A 19,296-nucleotide genomic window follows, 5' to 3' on the forward strand; every position below is an offset into this window, starting at 1 on the left:
GGTATATTTAGATATAGTTCTCCTTTATGATATACTAAATATTATTATTGTCTCATTTATTTGCAAAAATAATTAAGACAAAAAAAAATGTCTAAATTGCTTGCCTATTATAATGAAAATAATAGATGTTTTTTTTAAACTCCCTTAAATATTATTTTTCTGGAAATAAAAGTATATTCGAGATATTATGTCATTAAAAATTTCATCATAACCTCATCCCATCCTTATAACACTTAAAATGACCTAATATCAAGCAATATCCTATGAGACTAAGTGAAGTAGTTATTTTAACAAAAAATGAAAAACAGTACCTATCCAAAATAACGTAAAATATAATTAAACTAATAATTTATTAAATGAGTGGTGAAAACTTAGACGCAGACCTAGATTTACTTTAACTACTCAATATACCTCAGAAATCTTTTGAGAGTCATTTTCAAATATAAAAAAAATAAAAAAGAATGTAACATAAGCCTTCAAATTTTTTTAAGGCTTCACCGTAATCTGTCAAATGGTCTCTAAAAACTAAAAAAGACACATGCTTGTCCAAATTTTTTTCCGAATACTTAGCTCGTCATGCTATCATTGCTACTCATTTGACAAATGTTTAATGTGAACTAGCTGTCGCAAAGTGGTCGAAATTCGACCATAAATTATTTTAAAGTATAAGTTTGAACATTATTAAAGTTTTAATTAATTTGTTATGGTTATGTTTGATATTCAGTATAGCAGACAATATTAATCTATAATCTATTCTCAATGTGACGACAATAAACAAAAGAGTAGTATATAGGTTAGTGCGTGTCAAATACATGATTAGCAATAAGTAAGTTGCAGTGGCAGTGGGGTGGATTTTTTCTATAATACCTAGATAATTAATCGTAATGTATGTACACGCTAAACTTTCAAGCGATTGCGTCAAATTGTATTTACTTTTGTGTTCATTAATTTCAGCAGAAATAACAGAATGTACAGAAATCCACATAATATAATCAAGAATAAAAAACGCAGCGATGTTTACAAGTTTAGCTCGATATAATTGTGTTTGCAGGTAAACGAAGAAAAACCGACTTCAATTATATCGACAAGTAATACAACGTAGGTAGACGAAAAAATAGTCAAGTAAATACGCATTATCAAAGATTACTCCACAAGTTGTAATCAGATCTCGATGAAATTTAAATGTGACCACATGATAAACATCGGGTTTCGATTAAATTAAAAATCATTAAAATCGGTACACCCAGTAAAAAGTTATGCGGATTTTCAAGAGTTTCCCTCGATTCCTCTGGGATTCCATCATTAGATCCTTGTTTCCTTATCATGGTACCAAACTAGGGATATCTCCTTTCCAACAAAAAAAGAATTATCAAAATCGGTTTACAAACGATGGAGTTATCCCCGAACGTACATAAATATATATATTATACGGTTGAATAAGTATTTTGAAGTCGGTTAAAAATGATCGATATAACAAAAACACCATGAAAAGCATTAAAAGCGTATTTAATTACGATATTATCTATTTATCTAATAAGCGTGTCCGACCATTTGTCGAGAGATTCGGTTAATGTATTCAAATGTATGCGAACAAAGCTACGTTTATCTGTAATGCGATACATTGCAAGGTCGGCGATAAAAACAGTAGTTATCAGAAAATTATCAGAATATTGTTTGTATGTGTGCAATAAAATAATTGATAGAGTTTTATTAGAGACGAGCTTTTGTCTGCAGTTTCGTCTATTTTTCGATTTCGGTTTTCTAACGCTGAATGAATTTTAGAATTTGATGCGTTAAATGATACTTATATTTTATATATATATATGTATATATATATATATATATATATATATATTATATATATATATATATATAATATATATATTATATATATATATATTATATATATATATATTATATATATATATATATATATATTCAGATTTATGCAATAATGCTAGGACTCGATCTATTATTATTAAAGATAATAATGACTAGAAAAATTTGTATTATTGAAATATTCACGGGAAGGTCTGAAGGACAAAACATTGCACGAGGTAGATTTATAAGTTAATATTAAAAAACGTTGGTGTGAAAGAAAATTTATAAATCTTAACACACTATGTCTTTATACTCTAACTATAACATTTGTCCAATAATCCCAACGCAAAAGGTGTCAAAGTTATGAAAAAAACACATACGGTCAAAAGAAAAACCTCAAACAAGATAAATGGAACGCCGAGCATCGAGTTTTTCCACGAATCGCTAACAAAACAATAGCCATTTGAATAACGTAAGATCCTTTTAATACGCTTGATAACGATACTTATTCACGCTCATGGACCATAACGTGTAAATTTCGAACGTCAAAACCGTACTAATAATTACAATGATTGTATGCGAAATACGTATTTCAAAATTACGTAAAAACAGCCGTATTTATGAAGCTGTAAAACATATTTTAGCTTGTACACATTTAAACTTTGTCCACACAGTGATGTGCTATGTGGACCAAGGGAATGAAGACTGTTAATCGCATATCGCAAATGATGATCTCTTCTCGGAATCCGTGTTTTCACTGTTTGTTTTTAAATTTCGATGACTTATTCTGAGAGCTAGGTAATTGGTTTTGTAAAAGGTAGATTCTAACTATCAAAGTTATGAACTTAAGTAATAAAAGGTAATAAATGTTAAAATAATAGAAAGGAAGACTAGAAGTTATTCAAACTCGTATGTCTGTCGACTCAATTAATAATGATCAGGTCATTTAGACACTGCGTATTAGCAAGCGGCTTACTAATTAATGAGTGGGTAGACCCACAAAAGAATAAATTATCCCAGACCGATCACAATGCATCACTCACCGTTTCATCGTAAGTAAAAATCAGAATAACACCTTTATGATTCATTTACTACCGAAATTAAATCAAAATTAAAATGTTGACCCGGTTTTTCGAGGTGACTTTAGAAAGAGAAAGTAATTTTTATTTAGTCAATATTGTCTGATCATTTATTTACAAAATAAGTTGTATGATTTTTAATAATAAAACACGTAAAAATTTAAGTTAATAATAATCTTTGGGGCATGGTTTTCTACAAGTTTTGTAGCTTCCCTCTGTACATAGATATGCACGAATTTTCTTTGCTAATGGACAATCGAGTCTACCGCAAGGTCCATGAACATCTCTTTTATTTACAAATTGTCCATGTTGATACTTCCCTTTAACCGTTTCTCCATGAATAAACTGATGCTGACTGCCTCTATATTCCATTCTTTTAGGGCAGTTAGTTCCCCCACAGGGACCCTTAGGAAATCCCATAGCAAGAATAGCTAATTCACTAGATGTATACGGTGCAACAAAATCATCGTATACTTTTGGTTCTTCTACTGGTCTAATAGGTTCTCGGATAATATCTGGAGCTCCAAAAAAGTAAGCGACTGGTGGAACAGCATCTATCGTCGTACCTTCCCAGTGGCGAACCACTTCGACATCTTTTAATTTTAAGTCATCCGATAAATATTTACGGCCAGGCAGTCTCTCCATTTCTGGCAATGCAACAAAATAACTTATGACCCTATTGCCCATACATGTTAATCGAATAAAAAATTCGATTTCACCTGACGCTTTCAAATCCTCTTCACATTGCAAAGCTCGCGTTAATTCTACTGTATTTGTTACCATTTCCGGTCGTGACGTATCTCTGTATTCAGCCTGGTCCATATTAACCGGATTTAATTCTGCAGCTTTTTGAAGACAATTAAAGAAAGACTCATGCCACTCAACAATACAGAATCCTATACAGTTCATGTCTTGGTCTCTATTCCACACTGTTATATAAATAGGTGTCTTCTTCAACACTTCCTCTAGTTTAGAAGGTCTTGAAAGGAACATTATAGAGTTCCCAACCCCGAAATAGGGAGGTTGTGGTAAGGGCTCCGATGGGAGAACAATTTTGACAGGTTGCACCTTTCCTTTTTTGCCTTTTTTGGGTTTCGGGGGTTTCTTTCCTTTCTTACCAGGTGGTAGGGGAGGAGGAGGAGCTATAAAATTGTCATGCGCTACATAAAAGTCGAATAATGGTAAACAGTTGAATTGCATTGTGCATGTTTGCATGAATTTCATTTCTTCTTCCGAAGGCATCGGTGGTTCTTTCCCTTTCTTGCCCTTTTTAGCTTTTGGCGGTTTCTTCGCAGCTCCCTTCTTGCCTTTCTTTGCCGCTTCCGCAGCAGCTAACGCTTCTGCCTCTCTTTTCCTCTCTTCTTCTTCCATTTTGAGTTCGTACTCATCTTTCTCTGGTGGTACTATTTTTAGTACAATCTTTTTCACAAAGACCTCGATCATAAATATTTGTTCCATTTTTGTAACTGTGAAAATGGACATAAATTTTAATTCAATATTGAATATTACTTATTTTAAAAATATTTATATTTTCTAATGTTATGGTTTGACGCCGCGTTGGCGCAACGGTCACAGCCATGGATTGTACGCTGTTGCGCTGGCGGTTGCGGGTTCGATCCCCGCACATGACAAACATTTGTATTGGCCATACAGGTGTTTGCCGTGGTCTGGGTGTTTGTGCAGTCCTAGTGGGTCTCCCCACCGTGCCTCGGAGAGCACGTTAAGCCGTCGGTCCCAGTTGTTATCATGTACACCTGATAGCGATCGTTACTCAGTAGGGAATATATTCGCGACCCCGCACTTATAGCACACGTGCCTAAAATAATTTTAACAGAATAGTTTTATTAAAGATTTTATTACAAGTTCAAAATTATAAATTAAATTTTAACCTATTTTAGTCTTATTTTTACTTCTGTTATTGTTTACCCAACAAAAAATTTTACAGCTGTGAAATTTATTCGACGGCTCTTAATCTAGAGACTAGCCTTAAAACTTTTCGATACATTAAAAAAATGGTTAGGGTAGAATTTTTAATATCATAACACGTAAAAAATTTGATTTCCTAAAGAGCGGATTATGCGTCAATATTTTACTTTCAAGTCTAATATTTGAAATAAAACATTATATTTCAGTTTGACACAAATCTAATTCTGTATTTATTATATATTTTATTTACCTTATCTTTCAATATAGTATTTTAGAATTCGAAGTTCGTACGTGTATGTAGATGGAAGCATATTTCGTGCGTCAGTTTGTAATTTTATTTTAACATGTCCCAAAAATTGTAGGAAATTATAACTTGTTAATTTGAAGTTTAAAGTCATATTGATTTCATTTATTATATCATACTTTACTTTTAAAATAGTTATTTATAAATAGGTTGCATATTTTGATATTTAAAAAAATCTTTGATTAAACTTAATGTTGAATTCTAAATGTTTTGATGTATAATTTTGTATATTGTTATTAATATATTATTTAATTTATTCACTTTTACCTTAGAAGTAGTAGATCTTAGTGATACAATATTCTTTATAGATAAATAAATATAGTATCAAAAATATTATTAAAACGCAAATATGTAAGTACCATCACTAAGAGATATTACTTCTTGTAGCTAACACAGTTATATTTAATTGATGGTCTTTTTCAATTACCATATGATATTAGCTACCTATGTAACTAATTATAACCATAAAGCCAACTTACACGAGCTCTGCTCTTTATAAGTTAAAGCGAGTAGAACTACAGGATTAGCTTAGTATCGAATATAGCATATGCTATTATTTACGTAGTAAGTAGGTACAAGCTTCGTCCTTCATATAGTCGAGTAAATTAATTCACTTCCGCATTAATCGCATATATGCGTTATGACATATGTGCATTGTGGCATATATGTACTTGTATATATGTACCCACTTTTGTATATTATTACAGATTACGTATATACAGAGTTATTATTATAATTGTGTTTGCTCGCAAACGAAAAAGAAAACTGACTTCAATTACATCGATAATAATACAACGTAGGTAGATAAAACAATAGTAAAGTATTTACTTTATTATAATGCGTTATCAAAGATTACTCTAAAAATAGTCATCAGATCTCGTAAGATTTAAAAGTAAAAAGTAAAATTTAAAAAAGGCTAGGAATTTTTCTTCACGCGGGACGTGATATATTACATCTACAGAACCCCCCATTCGAAGGAACGCTGTTATGTGCCGAACACTGTTTTATGTTAAATATACTAGCTGCGAAGCGTTGTTACGAATTGTAAAATCTTTGTTCAAATGAAAATATTTAGTTTAAAAATTAGGGTAGTGAGTTATTCTAGATTTGAAGCAACCTAAACCTGCCAATCAAACGTAAAATCCATCCATCATTATATTAGTGAAAAAAAAAACGTTTACAGTAATTACTTTTAAGCAACAGGAGAAATGTAATTAAGTTTACAGAGCTATATAAGTATCTACTTTAGATATTTAGAAAAGGATTCGTCAATATTTTGTTTATTCCAATATTACGTGATACCAATCTATTTACGTGGGGTGTAGGGCAGGGAGTGAGTAGGCTTAAGGGTGCGGCGATAAGCTGGCTTGCCCCTGTCAAGTCTGTCATACGCGTCCACGTCGCCCTCAGCTCGCCGACGTACGGGCTTGGGGGCGAACCCATTCCTGGGGCGTCAGCTCCTCTGGAGTGGGTCGCACACCCTGGAAATGCAGCAGTCATAACGGGCGCCGCAATTACCATCTACCCCGGACTGCTGTAGCCAAGTATGACAGGCCATCTGCCGGGTATAGTAGGTGACCCGGTAGATCAACTACAATTGCCTACCTGCGTGTGTCCTGCGCAGTTGATCGCCGTACGCAGGGATGAAGGAGTCCTGGGGGGCTGAGTCGAACGGGGTCTGGGTTAGTTACCGCGGAAGACAACACGCCCTCTTTGGTCCGGATTTCAGGCTAAACGGTAGCCCCGTAGCTAGCCACTGCGGGGAAATGGACATGCGTAACTGCACGGATGAGCCGGGTGCTTTACGCTGGCGAGATGGGGTGGGGTCCTCTGGGAGGACGCGGAGACCGGCCATGCTGACGGGGCAAGGGTGTTCGGAACCACTGGGGGCCGTGGGATCGCGGTCACCAGCCGGGCATCTGTAGCTCCCGATGTCGCGTTTGGAATCCAACCTACCACATCTATATCTACTGCGTAGCCCCGGTGTCGATACGGCATCCCCAACGTTGCGGGCTCCATGGAGGGTAGGGAGCGCAGTGGATGAAATTTCTTTCTTATCAAACATGGACAACAATAGATCCAAACCCACACAGGGACCTGAAGGGAAACCGGATGGTACCTTACTGGTGGCGGGTACCGCGAATGCGGGGCCGTCTACCAAACACCCATTACGGGTACAACAAACACAACAGGGGTGCGGCACCATGAAGTTGGACAGCCCTCTTTCACTAGCGGAGGCAAGGCAGCGAAGTCGACCTTGACCTCAGCAAACACACACACACGCGGGGGTGGTGCCGCCAAGGCGGCGCCACCACACACAAAGCGCATGTCCGTGGGTGGCCGAGGGGAAACCGGGAAACCGGAGGAACCGAGGCCGTCCACGTCGACGGCGCCTTCAACAGGCGCTATCCTCGACGCCGACAGGGCACTGGGGCAACCCGGAGCCCGGTCGGCAGGAGAGGTGGCTGCCCTAAAACGCTTTGACGAGGCGTGGACCCTGGTCGACCGCCGACAAGCCAAGGGGAAACCCGGCAAGTCGGCGGGACGCGCAGGGGGTAAAGGGTCCTCCCAACCAGGGAGTGAACCTAAGCCCCGGCGCATGAACAGGAAGCTACGCCAACGTCAGAGGAGGCGTGCATCGGAGGCGGGAGCCCCCAAGCGCGATACAACAACCCAAGCCGAGGAACCCAAAACCGAGGGGTCCGTCAAGTTCGCGAAGGGGGCGGCAGGTGGCCAGGGTAACCAGGCAACCGGTCGCGCCCAACGCGGCAAGGCGCAGGCGAAGGGTAAAGCGGGCAATGGAGATGCATCCCAGGTACCGGCTAAAAGGGCTCGCCTCGACGACTCTCAGTCGCCGAGGGGTGGTCCCAAAAAGCCGAGGCTGGCTGATGGTACCCATGTCCCCTACTCAGCGGCAGTGCAGTCGGACTTACTGGTTGCGGTGACAACTGTGACCGGAGAGCACCTGACTGCACAGGCCGCACAGGAAGTACAGGTCCTTCTACAAGAGCGCCTTCTAAAGGATCTTGTAGAAGCGACCGATGATGAACCGGTGAACCCTGTTTTTCAGGGTAAACCGATATACGCCGATGGAGCTCTGAAGCTGTGGTGTGAGAACCGCGAAACCGTGGGGTACCTCACACGTATAGTTTCGGAGCTCGCCCTGCCCACGGGCACCAAATTAATGGTCAAACGGCAGTGCGACCTTGTCAGGCTGGTCCGCTGCGGGGTCCTCCTTCCGGGTGAACAACCGGACATCTGGAAGGTGGGACGCGCGCTGCGGCTCCAGAATGTGTGGGCCAAGGTAGACAGCTGGATCCTCCATAAGGTTGACAGACAGGAAGGTAATACGTTCCTGATCTTCAGCGCTCCCGAGGACGTGGTGCAGACCCTGGTGGAACGAGAGCGCCGACTCTGCTATTTGCTGGGGTCGGTGTACGTGAAGTTCCAGGGTCCGAAAGGTAAATTTACCGAGCACCTGCCAACGGAGCATGACGACCCCATGGAGGATCAAAACAACGGAGAACAGGCGAAGGGGGAAGGGTCGGGAGCAATCCCGGCTATCCCCGAGCCACCCCCTGTGAGGCAGTCGAGCCCCAAACCCCAGACCGAAGAGGCAGTGGTCGTGGAGGAGCTGCTTCTGGAGTCGGAGGAGGGGGCTTGCCTGGCAAGCCTGGACAACCTGGCCATAGGGGAGACAGTGATGGAGGAGGCAGGGATGCTGTCTGACGATGGCTTACCCAGCTCACCCATCCTGTAAAGTCCTCCAAGCAAACCTCCACCATAGCATGACAGCAACGGCTCAAATGCGTAAATGGTTGGAGGTTAACACAACAGCCATTGCACTGATCCAGGAGCCGTGGGTCAGGAATGGCACTGTATGCGGACTCCGGAACTCTGGAGGTAAGCTAATTACACATACAGGCTCGGAAAACAGCAGGGCCTGTATTTACATCACCAACAATATACAGGCGCAAACATTAACGAGATTCTGTTCTAGAGATGTGTGCGCCATACAGCTGCATAGTACGCAAGACCACAGCCTGCCGGAGATGGTGATCGCGTCGGCCTACATGCCGGAGGCTGATGCGCCACCGCCGCACGACATGGCACGGCTGATAACATACTGCGAAGAGGCCAGGCTGCAACTAATTATAGGCACTGACTCCAACGCACATCACACCCTATGGGGAATGAAAACAACAAACGAAAGAGGTAAGCTCTTAGTTGAATATCTGATGACGACAAACCTACAGATCATGAATGTGGGCTCTGAGCCCACTTTCGTGAACAGACGTAGCAGGACAATCATCGACCTAACTCTTGCCACAGAAGCGGCCTCCGAGACCATCTCCAACTGGCACGTATCCGATGAGGCATCGTGCTCAGATCACAGATGGATACGCTTCGATGTGCAGGTAAATACAGTTCCAACAACCCCTAGGCGTAACCCACGCAAAACTGACCGCGTGCACTACGCTGAGAGACTGGAGCAGCTGCTCAGTGAGCAGGCATGCCCAGACCGGCTTGTGGGAACAGAACATATAGAACAGCAGGTAGATACTTTGACTAGCAACATTATAGACTCCTACCAAACTGCATGTCCCTTATCATTGCCACCGGAGAACAAAGTAACCTGGTGGGGGCCTGAACTGGAAAGACTCAGGAAAAAGGTGAGGCGACTTTTAAACAGAGCAATGAATACATGCGCCGATCTGGACTGGGACAGGTATAAGAAAGCCAAGTCCAGATACAAGAAACGACTAAGGTACAGAAGCACCGACTCGTGGCGCAAATTCTGCAGCAGCGTGGAAACCTGCGAACAGGCCAATAGGGTAAGGAAGGTCTTAGCAAACCAATCCTGCCAGCTGAAGGGCTCCCTAAGAAAGCCTGACAACACCTTCACGAGCACGCCGGAAGAAGCAGAGTGCATCCTGGTTGAGACACATTTCCCAGGGTGCCACATCATGCAGTCGGTGGACTGGCCCGAGGAGGACGTAGCCCCAACAGAGGAGCATTGGGAATATGCACTCAAGGTAGTAAGCCCATCAAAAGTCAGATGGGCTATCAACAGCTTTGACTCCTTCAAATCCCCAGGGTTGGACGGGGTCTTCCCGGCACTTCTAAAGTGGGGAAGTAACCGACTGATCCAGAGGCTTACCACTGTTTTGGCGGCCTGTTTAGCTCACAGCTACGTGCCGAGGCAGTGGAGGGAGGTAAAGGTAATCTTCATCCCCAAACCGGGAAAAAGTGACTACTCTGAACCCAAATCCCACAGACCTATAAGTCTTACATCTTTTCTACTGAAGACTCTGGAAAGGCTGTGCGAACGGGATCTGAGAGAAAACGCCCTAGCTACAGTACGCCTACATCCAAACCAACACGCGTACAGCCAAGGTAAATCAACAGAGTCAGCTCTACATGCAGTGGTCAGTAAAATAGAAGAGGCCATTGAAAACAAGGCTATGTGTCTTGGCACCTTCATCGACATAGAAGGAGCCTTTGACAAGACTAACTTCAACAGCATCTCGTCGGCCCTAGTTAAGCACGGGGTACACCCGATGATGATCGACTGGATAGGTAACATGCTCAGAAAAAGAGTCATCAAACTTACATCAACTGAGGCACAACATGCACTGGTAGCCAGAGGATGTCCACAAGGAGGGGTGCTTTCCCCACTACTGTGGAACCTAGTGGTAAACGACCTTATAACCAGACTGAACCAGCACAACTACTTCACGATCGGGTACGCTGATGATATCGCCATCCTAATCAGCGGCAGAGTCAGCAGTACCGTGTGCAGTGTCACACAGCAGGCGCTACGAATTGTGGAGAGATGGTGCATAGATAACGAACTCACCGTCAATCCTGGAAAGACGGAACAGGTAATGTTCACTAACAAACGGCAATTGGGGAGCTACAAACCCCCTAGACTGTTCGGTACGGAGCTACAGTTCAGCTCGGAGGTAAAGTATCTAGGAATTATTCTAGATAGCAAACTGAACTGGAGCAAGCATCTCAACAGCAAAATTGACAAGGCTACAATAGCCTTCTGGCAGTGCCGCAGAATGATAGGTAAGAAATGGGGTCTATCCCCAAAAGTCACTCTGTGGCTGTACCAGTCCGTCATAAGGCCAATTATCAGCTACGGTGCTGTGGTTTGGTGGCCGAGAACCAGACTAATCACCGGAGAAGCAAAACTACAACGACTTCAAAGGCTAGCTTGCATGGCGACTACGGGCTGCATGAGGACTACTCCGACAGCCGCCCTGGAAACCCTACTGAACCTGCCGCCGCTGCACCTGTTTATCCAACAGGAGGCGGGAGCGGCTGCAGTAAGACTCAGGAAGCTAAACCTTTGGAGGAACGTAAAGGTAGCACATACAGGAATACTTGGCGAACTGGCAAACAGGGAACCGCTCGTCGAAGCGGTTACCGACAGGATACCCAAACAGTACGTATTCGACAAAAGATACAGAATACAATTACACGAAGACCCAGGTGAAGGCCTCAACCCTAGGGAGTTAAGAATCTTCACAGACGGGTCGAAAACATCAACAGGTACAGGTTCTGGGGTCTACTCAGAAGACCTGAATATCCACATCTCATCGCCATTAGGAATCCACAACACCGTCTTCCAGGCGGAATGTATGGGAATCATAATGGCAGCAACAGCGATCAAGTCTAGAGAGGTACAGGGTTTTCCAATCCGTATACTTTCCGACAGCAGATCGGTCCTGCAAGCCCTACAGAGCGACATTATGACATCAGGGCTAATATACGAGTGCCATCGAGCTCTGACGAAGGTAAGTGAAACAAACACCATTACCCTTCAATGGATAAAGGGACACAGTGGATCGCGAGGCAATGACGCGGCCGACCGACTGGCGAGGAATGGATCGGAGATGAGGGTCCACGGACCCGAACCCATTCTGCCTCTGCCATTCGGATGGCTGCGCAGCCAGCTGCGACACAACACCAAGGTAATGCACCAAGAATATTGGACAAACCTAACTACCTGCAGGCAGACCAAGGAAGCTCTTCCGACGATCAACCCAGGATTGTCCCGCAAACTTCGCGGTTATGGAAGAGCCCAGCTCCGACTACTGGTCGGGGCGCTTACGGGACATGCCTTGCTTAACAAGCACTTACACAATCTAGGTGTTACAGACAGCCCCCTGTGCAGAGCGTGCCTGGAGGCAGAGGAAACGGCCTCACATATCCTGCTGGAATGCGGTGGTGTGGCGAACTACAGGGCACTACACCTTGGGACACCGAGGTTGCTCCAGGAAGTCGTCGGCAACGTGAAGGGTCTGCTAGGCTTCCTCAAGGAGCTTGGCTGGCACGAATAGTGCCCACCAGCCGATCACGCAAAAAAGGCGCATCAAGACGTCGAGTTGCGGAAAATAGCCCGTGTACAACAACAACAACAACAACATCTATTTACGTTTGTATGTATTAATGTTTGAAGTAAAACTTCTTTCTAAGGGTTTGTTTCACAATGTACAAGTAAAGTTCCCAATAAGCTACTTGCAACTTATTTATCAAATAACGACAACTTTTGCGTTTCACAATTGACAAATAGCACTAGCTGGCAAATAAAGTACCCAGTAAACTATATGTCAGATCAACTGGCCAATAGCAAATTTATCTGCCATATAAATTAGTTGACAGCCATAATACGGGATTGACAGCTGTGATTCAAATAATTTCTGTTGTAAAGTTAGTTTAGTTGTACAAGAAAATGTGAAAAATGGAAATATTTGATATAATTGAAGACGAATTAGATGATTTTATGTATCGTTTAAATAGACCGAGAAGGAATCCTGTATTTCGACAACGCATTAATTATATGCAAGCCTTGGATGACACGGACTTTAGGATAAGATTTCGCCTTACTAAACATGCTGTAAATTACGTATTTTTATTAATTGTAAACCATATTTCTTCCACCACAGAAAGGTAATTATTTTTTTATCTTTCTTATTTTTTATTCGCTTATCAAAGGACTAACACCATTTATTTACAAATGTAACAAATAAATAAGAATGCACTATAGATCTTCTTTGTTTCAGGAATTATGCTATATCACCAATTAATAGATTATTGTTGACATTAAGATATTATGCAACTGGAAGTTTTCTCAATGTTGTAGGTGATTTTACTGGTACAAGTAAAGCATCTGCTAGTCGGATTGTGAACATGGTCTCCCAAGCAATTGCAAAATTAGGACCACAGTTTATTAAATTCTCAGATGTTATTAAGTTACAACAAGAGTTTTATGATATAGCAAGATTTCCAAGACTTGTTGGTGCCATTGATTGTACTCATGTACCTATAAAATCGCCAGGTAAATATGCAACAATGCACGTTGCAATAGGCAATAGTGTACCTAGTATTTATTTGTTAAAAAAACACTATCTAGATTTGAGTGTCTCATACTATGTAAAATTGTGTTTTTAGGTGGTGATAGTGCTGAGAATTATCGGGACAGAAAATCTCAATTTTCTTTTAATGTTCAAACTGTGGTCAGTGCAAATTTGAAAATAATGGATATTGTAGCTAGATGGCCTGGAGCAGCTCATGACCAAACTATATTTAATAATTCCAAGATAAAACAAAGGTTTATGAATAAAGAATTTGGTAATAGTCTGATTGTTGGAGATAAGGGTTATGAAAATACATTCTATCTTTTAACACCACTCCAAAATCCAATTACACCTGCAGAACATCTTTATAATGAATCACAAATAAGAAGCAGAAATGTTGTGGAACGGACCTATGGTGTATGGAAAAATAGATTTCCAGTATTATCTAAAAAAATTATATTAGATGTTTCTCGTGTCCAACCTATAATTGTGGCCTGTGCAGTTTTGCACAACATTGCAATTGAAATGAAAGATGATCATTTCGAAGAACAAATATTTGATCATTTTACAGAAACAGAAACCGAATTAAATAGAAACATTCAAGATGATAATGTAAGAAACCATTTAATTAATGATTACTTTGCATCTTTGTTAAGATAACTTAAATTTCCTAAGATTTTATGGATATAAAATAAAATGTAGTAAAATATACATATAAAAGTATTTTATTATTCTTTTATTTTTTTTAATATTAATTCTTTTTCCAAGGCCCATAATTCCCTCTTGTGTTGCCTTTCTTCTTCTTCAAAGTTCCACCTCTTTTTTTGTTCCTCCCATTCTTTCTGTCGTTGCTCCATTTCTTTTTCTTCAAAGCTAAATTTCTTTCTATTATTTATCAATTCCTCTTCAAGAATTGTCTTCTGTAGTTCAATAATTTCTAATTTAGATTCTGCTACTCTCTCAAAGGGTTTTTTAGGTTTTGGTATACCTAAAAAATACAAAAGTTATGTTGTAAATACACAATAAAAATATAAATATGGAAAAGAACAATATTGCCTCAAAAACTCACACAAAGCTGGGTGCTTTTTTGATTTTAAAGATGCAGGCTTCCACTGAGACCATCTCTTATTGTTTTCATCTCCTTCTGAATTACTTTCAAGATGGTCAACTGTAATAGATAAGAAATAACAGCTTTGACAAATATATGAAAGAAAAATGAAATAATTAAAAAAAATCTTTACACATACTGTAAAAATGTTTATTTCAAAATATAAACTAATAAAGGTACTGTACAAATACTTATAAATATGTAAGTAGATTTGTTCACATATTTATTAGACATAAAATATCTATTATGAAATAAAAATATATGTATGAAGAAATTCATAGTGAAATCTCAAGTCTTCCTAAGTGGTTTCACTCACATGTTAGATAATTATGAAATTCTTTTTAACCATAGAATTAACACTTGTTTTAAAAAATTTCAATTTATTATAATTAAATCATGAATAATTTTTAAACTTACACAACGATCGTTTCAACGGACGAACAGGTGTTTCCTTAATATTGTTTTCAATACATTGTACCTCTTCTGATTCAACAGAAGGGCAAGTCACGATATCTGAAACGATAAATATGAATTGGTTATATGTATAAAATCATCAAAATTATAATGAAATAACAGAAATGTATATTTTTTTTAAATAATATGGAAAACATACCATCTTGATTTTGTATATTTAATATAAGTTTTTCTGTGTCCACTGTACCAAGACCAGAAGAGCTGCAAGTATTTTGTGATGGTGAAAAGGACACTGTAATAAAAAATATGGTGGTAATGCTGAGCTCGGGCCTCTTATTAATATATATAATAGCAACGGACAGTATATACCAACACAATTCAATTTATAACTTACCCACTGTATTTGGTAGGTGATCTGAATCGAATTTGCTGTCCATGCCATCAATTGACAACAAAATCATTTCTTTTACTTTGACTTCACTGGGAGTCAAGACAGGCGCTGAACTTGGACCTCCTCCAGTTTGATAAGTCTCGGCCCGTATTAATGCCGACTTCTTCCTGGTGTCTCGCTTGATGCCCTCATATTTTAGACGTAATGTTTTAGCACTACGAAAAGTAACGCCACTAGCAGAGTTGAAATCAATTTCAATTGATTTCCAGCAACGTTCTTTTTCGGCCCACGTTACCGCATCACTCTTTTTGTTTTCAATAACAAGTTTATTCTTTTCCACCAACTTTATTAAAGTGTCGACTTCTTCTCGGGAAAAATTGACACTTCTTTCGCGTTTTTGAGCCATTATTATATAAATTTGCGTTTGTAATTAACTAATACAGAAATAATAACACGTAATGACGATATCACGGTACGATATTCTATAACATATATAATAAAGTACTCTGTGTCTTTAACTTTTCAGTTTTCAACTTTAACGTTTGTTCACTTGACAGTTTAACGTTCCGGTCACAGTAATACAAAAAAGAATGTATATACTGTTTTGATCAATAAAAAATTAAGGGATAGTATATTTCAAGCTGTGTGTATATAAAATGTATAAAGAATAGTATAAACCATACCTTGAAACGATTATAACATATTTTCATGAGTATTTACAACACAGAATGTTTTTCTAAAACATGTATTTCGCAAAACGGAACTATAAAATGCGAGGTTGCCAAATCTACTAACCAGTAAGTGGCAAACAGCTATGTGCCAAATAAATTTATAGGTAAGATGATTGTGAAACGCAATCAGGACTAACTAGAACTTTTATGTGTCACATAATTAATTTGTCAAATAGCTATAGGCTACTTTACTTGTACATTGTGAAACAAACCCTAAGTGTCTTAAACACACTCGTTTTTCTTTAATTTTACTTTTTTTTATTAAAAGTTTGAAGGTAGGGAGTTTTAAATTTATCTTTTAAACGCATTTAAATTTGATGTTCCATTATAAAATCATATTTTACATTCTTAAATTGTAAGTAGATTCGTGGGTATATCTGTTTTTTGTTATTTTCATGTAACACCATAGTGTAAATAATTAATTTAAAGTATCATTTTACTCGTCTTATCAATAATCGCATTAAAACAAAGTTTGTATGAAGCCTTTGATACGCAAAGGTTTTTTAAAAGGCACAGCCAATCACCAGTAGAATCACAATAAAACGAGGTCTAAATAAAAGAAAAAGACCCACTGCGTCGTAGTTGGAGTTCAACGGCGGGGTCGAGTTTACGCACGCGGGTAGCGTAGAGGGGAGGGGGGGGGTAGGACAAGTCTGTTTGTTACGGAGGTAGAGCACTGGATAAGACACTCATATAGATATTTATTCAAGACTCATAATTATGTTATGTCAGTTGTGTATACAAATTTTGTTGCGTATCTATAATTTAAAATTAACAACATATTTCATTTTAACTTATATGGTTGATCTCAGTATGTACACGTTAACGTTTTCTGTTTTTAATATTTAAGGGACCAAATAACAAAACTGGACTACCAATTACACATTTCGACACCAACAATTTATACTACGCCAATTCGACTTTTCGATAAGTTTGTTTTTTTAATGCGAACTTGATAAAATGTGTTTTTTATATGTAATAAAAAAAAATGCGAAATTGCAATGAATAAATTAACTATTAAAAATACCAAATTTCAAAAAGGTTTCTTAATTAATATAAAAGGTATCACGTTTTTCCCTTTTATAAGCCTCTATTGTAAAGTTCACTTTTAAGAGTTAGCTTAGTATAAATTGCTGGTGTCGATTTGTACAATACCCTTAAGTCCCCCTATTTTTAAAGAAACATGTAAGATGTGAATATTGACAGTTCCACGAAATTATAAGTAATTGTTTAATTTTTCTAATTAATTGTTTTTACCGAGGACACAGTAGGAAATATCGTACTCAAAATCAGGAGCAGACTGACTGGGGAAGTCCGTAAAACTTACAGAAGATTACAGCTAAATAACACTGCTCTTAATTAGTGTTGTGTTCCTGTTGTGAGCTAAATAGCCAGAGCTCCTGAAGAGGTTTAATGCTAGGGTCAGCAATGCGTGTTGTAGGCGTCCATAGCCTACGGTATTTGCTTACCATCAAGCGGGCCTTACCACTTACCACTTGTTTACCACATATGTAGTACAAGAAAAGGTTGATACGTTTGCGACGCTCTTGGTATAGGTCATTATTCCATAGGCTATGTTAACCGCTTACCATCATGTGTAGTACGTTCATTTGTCACTATGGTGGCAAATTAATAAAATCCCATCCAGTATATAACTAATTCGGTGTAGCTGCGCACGAGCACACTTTCCATCTCTCTCGCACGTTGATATTTAAATTTAGAATCGCGTTGTACGTTATACGTTTCGCAGAGTATTTAACTGGGTATATAGGTATAAAACATAGTACCCAGTGTCTAAGCAGGTTCGATACGCGCTATGCATTATTCAAATACTATATCTAGGCTTCTTGAGCATTTATACAATATCGAAGGAAAATTTTATGACATGTTGAATTATAATTATATTTGTATTTAATTATTTATAACAGGGAATAAATTATTTATGTATGTACTTGTTTTTAAGTATATAATGTTGTTATGGTAACCAATAATATGACGATGACGATTTAAAACTTGAAGTATTCTAACAAGCATACCTAATAATTTTCAAACGCTTTTCGTGTCAAAACTTCCTAACATTTTTCCTTTGCGTTAGTTTTACTAAAAATTATAACAGTTATAATAATTTTTTAACATTCTTTAAAATTTTAACTGTCCTCATATTACGACTCAAGATACCTTGTGTGACTGATGAATTGACAGCAGAATCTATTTATTAGGGATATATGGGCAGCGGCTAGTAGCGGTATCCTAAAATCATTTGGTAGTGTTTCACGTCTGTATCACCAGTTGCTTTCTTTTCCATTGCTGTTATTTTCCATTCTTCTATTCAGTCTATATTCCGAATCGGTTAAATACTTTAACTGTAACGAACTTATTAAAACCAAATGTAATTTTAATTTGTTAAATGGTGACTAAAAATCGAAGCCCACTTGGATAAACTAATTTTTGATTTTGAATGTTTTTGGATCCAAAGGTTACGAATAAAAATCTTTTAAAAATTGAGTTAGCTGGTGAAAAAGAAAACTAGGCGAAACCGGTTAAACAGGTCCTAATGTGATTAAGTTACGCTTCAACCTGTAATATCCCACTGCTGGGCATAGTGAACTTAATCCACTACGCTGCTCCGATGCGGGTAGGCGGAAGAATAAGTTGCTGATAATAAAATCACCCATTGTTAGACCGATGATTTCAATTATTATGGTTGGATTTAATTAGTCTACTAAAAAAAATTTCTAAAAACTGTATGATTTTGAATGCCTCAGAACTTTTTACTGGATATACCGATTTTGATGATTTTCTGTATTTGAAATCCTAATTGGATGGTCCTAAATGGGATTTATGCGAAATCTAGTTGAGTAGTTTTTGATTTATCCCTAATAATGATTATATAACTGACGGACTATTTTTTCGACTACCTTCGTTGATAATAATATATTATTACTTATCAATATGAAAAGTCGGTTTATTTTTGTTTGATAAAACACAATTATTTACGTAGCCAATTTTCTTAGTCGAAAAATTTAGAAATTTTTCTCAAATACAAATCAGTTTGACAAAAATATATCAAAATATATTTTATCTCACAAACAATGTGAAATATATATTTCGGTCGTAACGGAACTAAACCCGAATCACAAACGGTGATTACGT

The 19,296-nt window shown here is 38.7% G+C and overlaps 2 protein-coding genes across 2 annotated transcripts; both read right to left on the reverse strand.

Annotated features, from left to right (window-relative positions):
- Positions 1–3,062: 3,062 nt before the first annotated feature.
- On the reverse strand, positions 3,063–4,358 carry LOC123663908. The gene has a single exon (XM_045598551.1). It carries the CDS (start codon positions 4,356–4,358, stop codon positions 3,066–3,068), a length of 1,293 nt encoding a protein of 430 aa, XP_045454507.1. The 3' UTR covers positions 3,063–3,065.
- A 9,850-nt stretch (positions 4,359–14,208) lies between these two features.
- Positions 14,209–15,818, reverse strand: LOC123663947. The gene is made up of 5 exons (XM_045598585.1): positions 15,416–15,818; positions 15,221–15,382; positions 15,025–15,120; positions 14,569–14,667; positions 14,209–14,487 (listed from the first exon to the last, which is right to left on the reverse strand). Exons 1-5 carry the CDS (start codon positions 15,816–15,818, stop codon positions 14,228–14,230), a joined length of 1,020 nt encoding a protein of 339 aa, XP_045454541.1. The 3' UTR covers positions 14,209–14,227.
- Positions 15,819–19,296: the final 3,478 nt, after the last annotated feature.

This window comes from Melitaea cinxia, chromosome 21 (assembly GCF_905220565.1).
Source record: "Melitaea cinxia chromosome 21, ilMelCinx1.1, whole genome shotgun sequence".
In the NCBI taxonomy this organism is placed as follows: Eukaryota; Metazoa; Arthropoda; class Insecta; order Lepidoptera; family Nymphalidae; genus Melitaea; species Melitaea cinxia.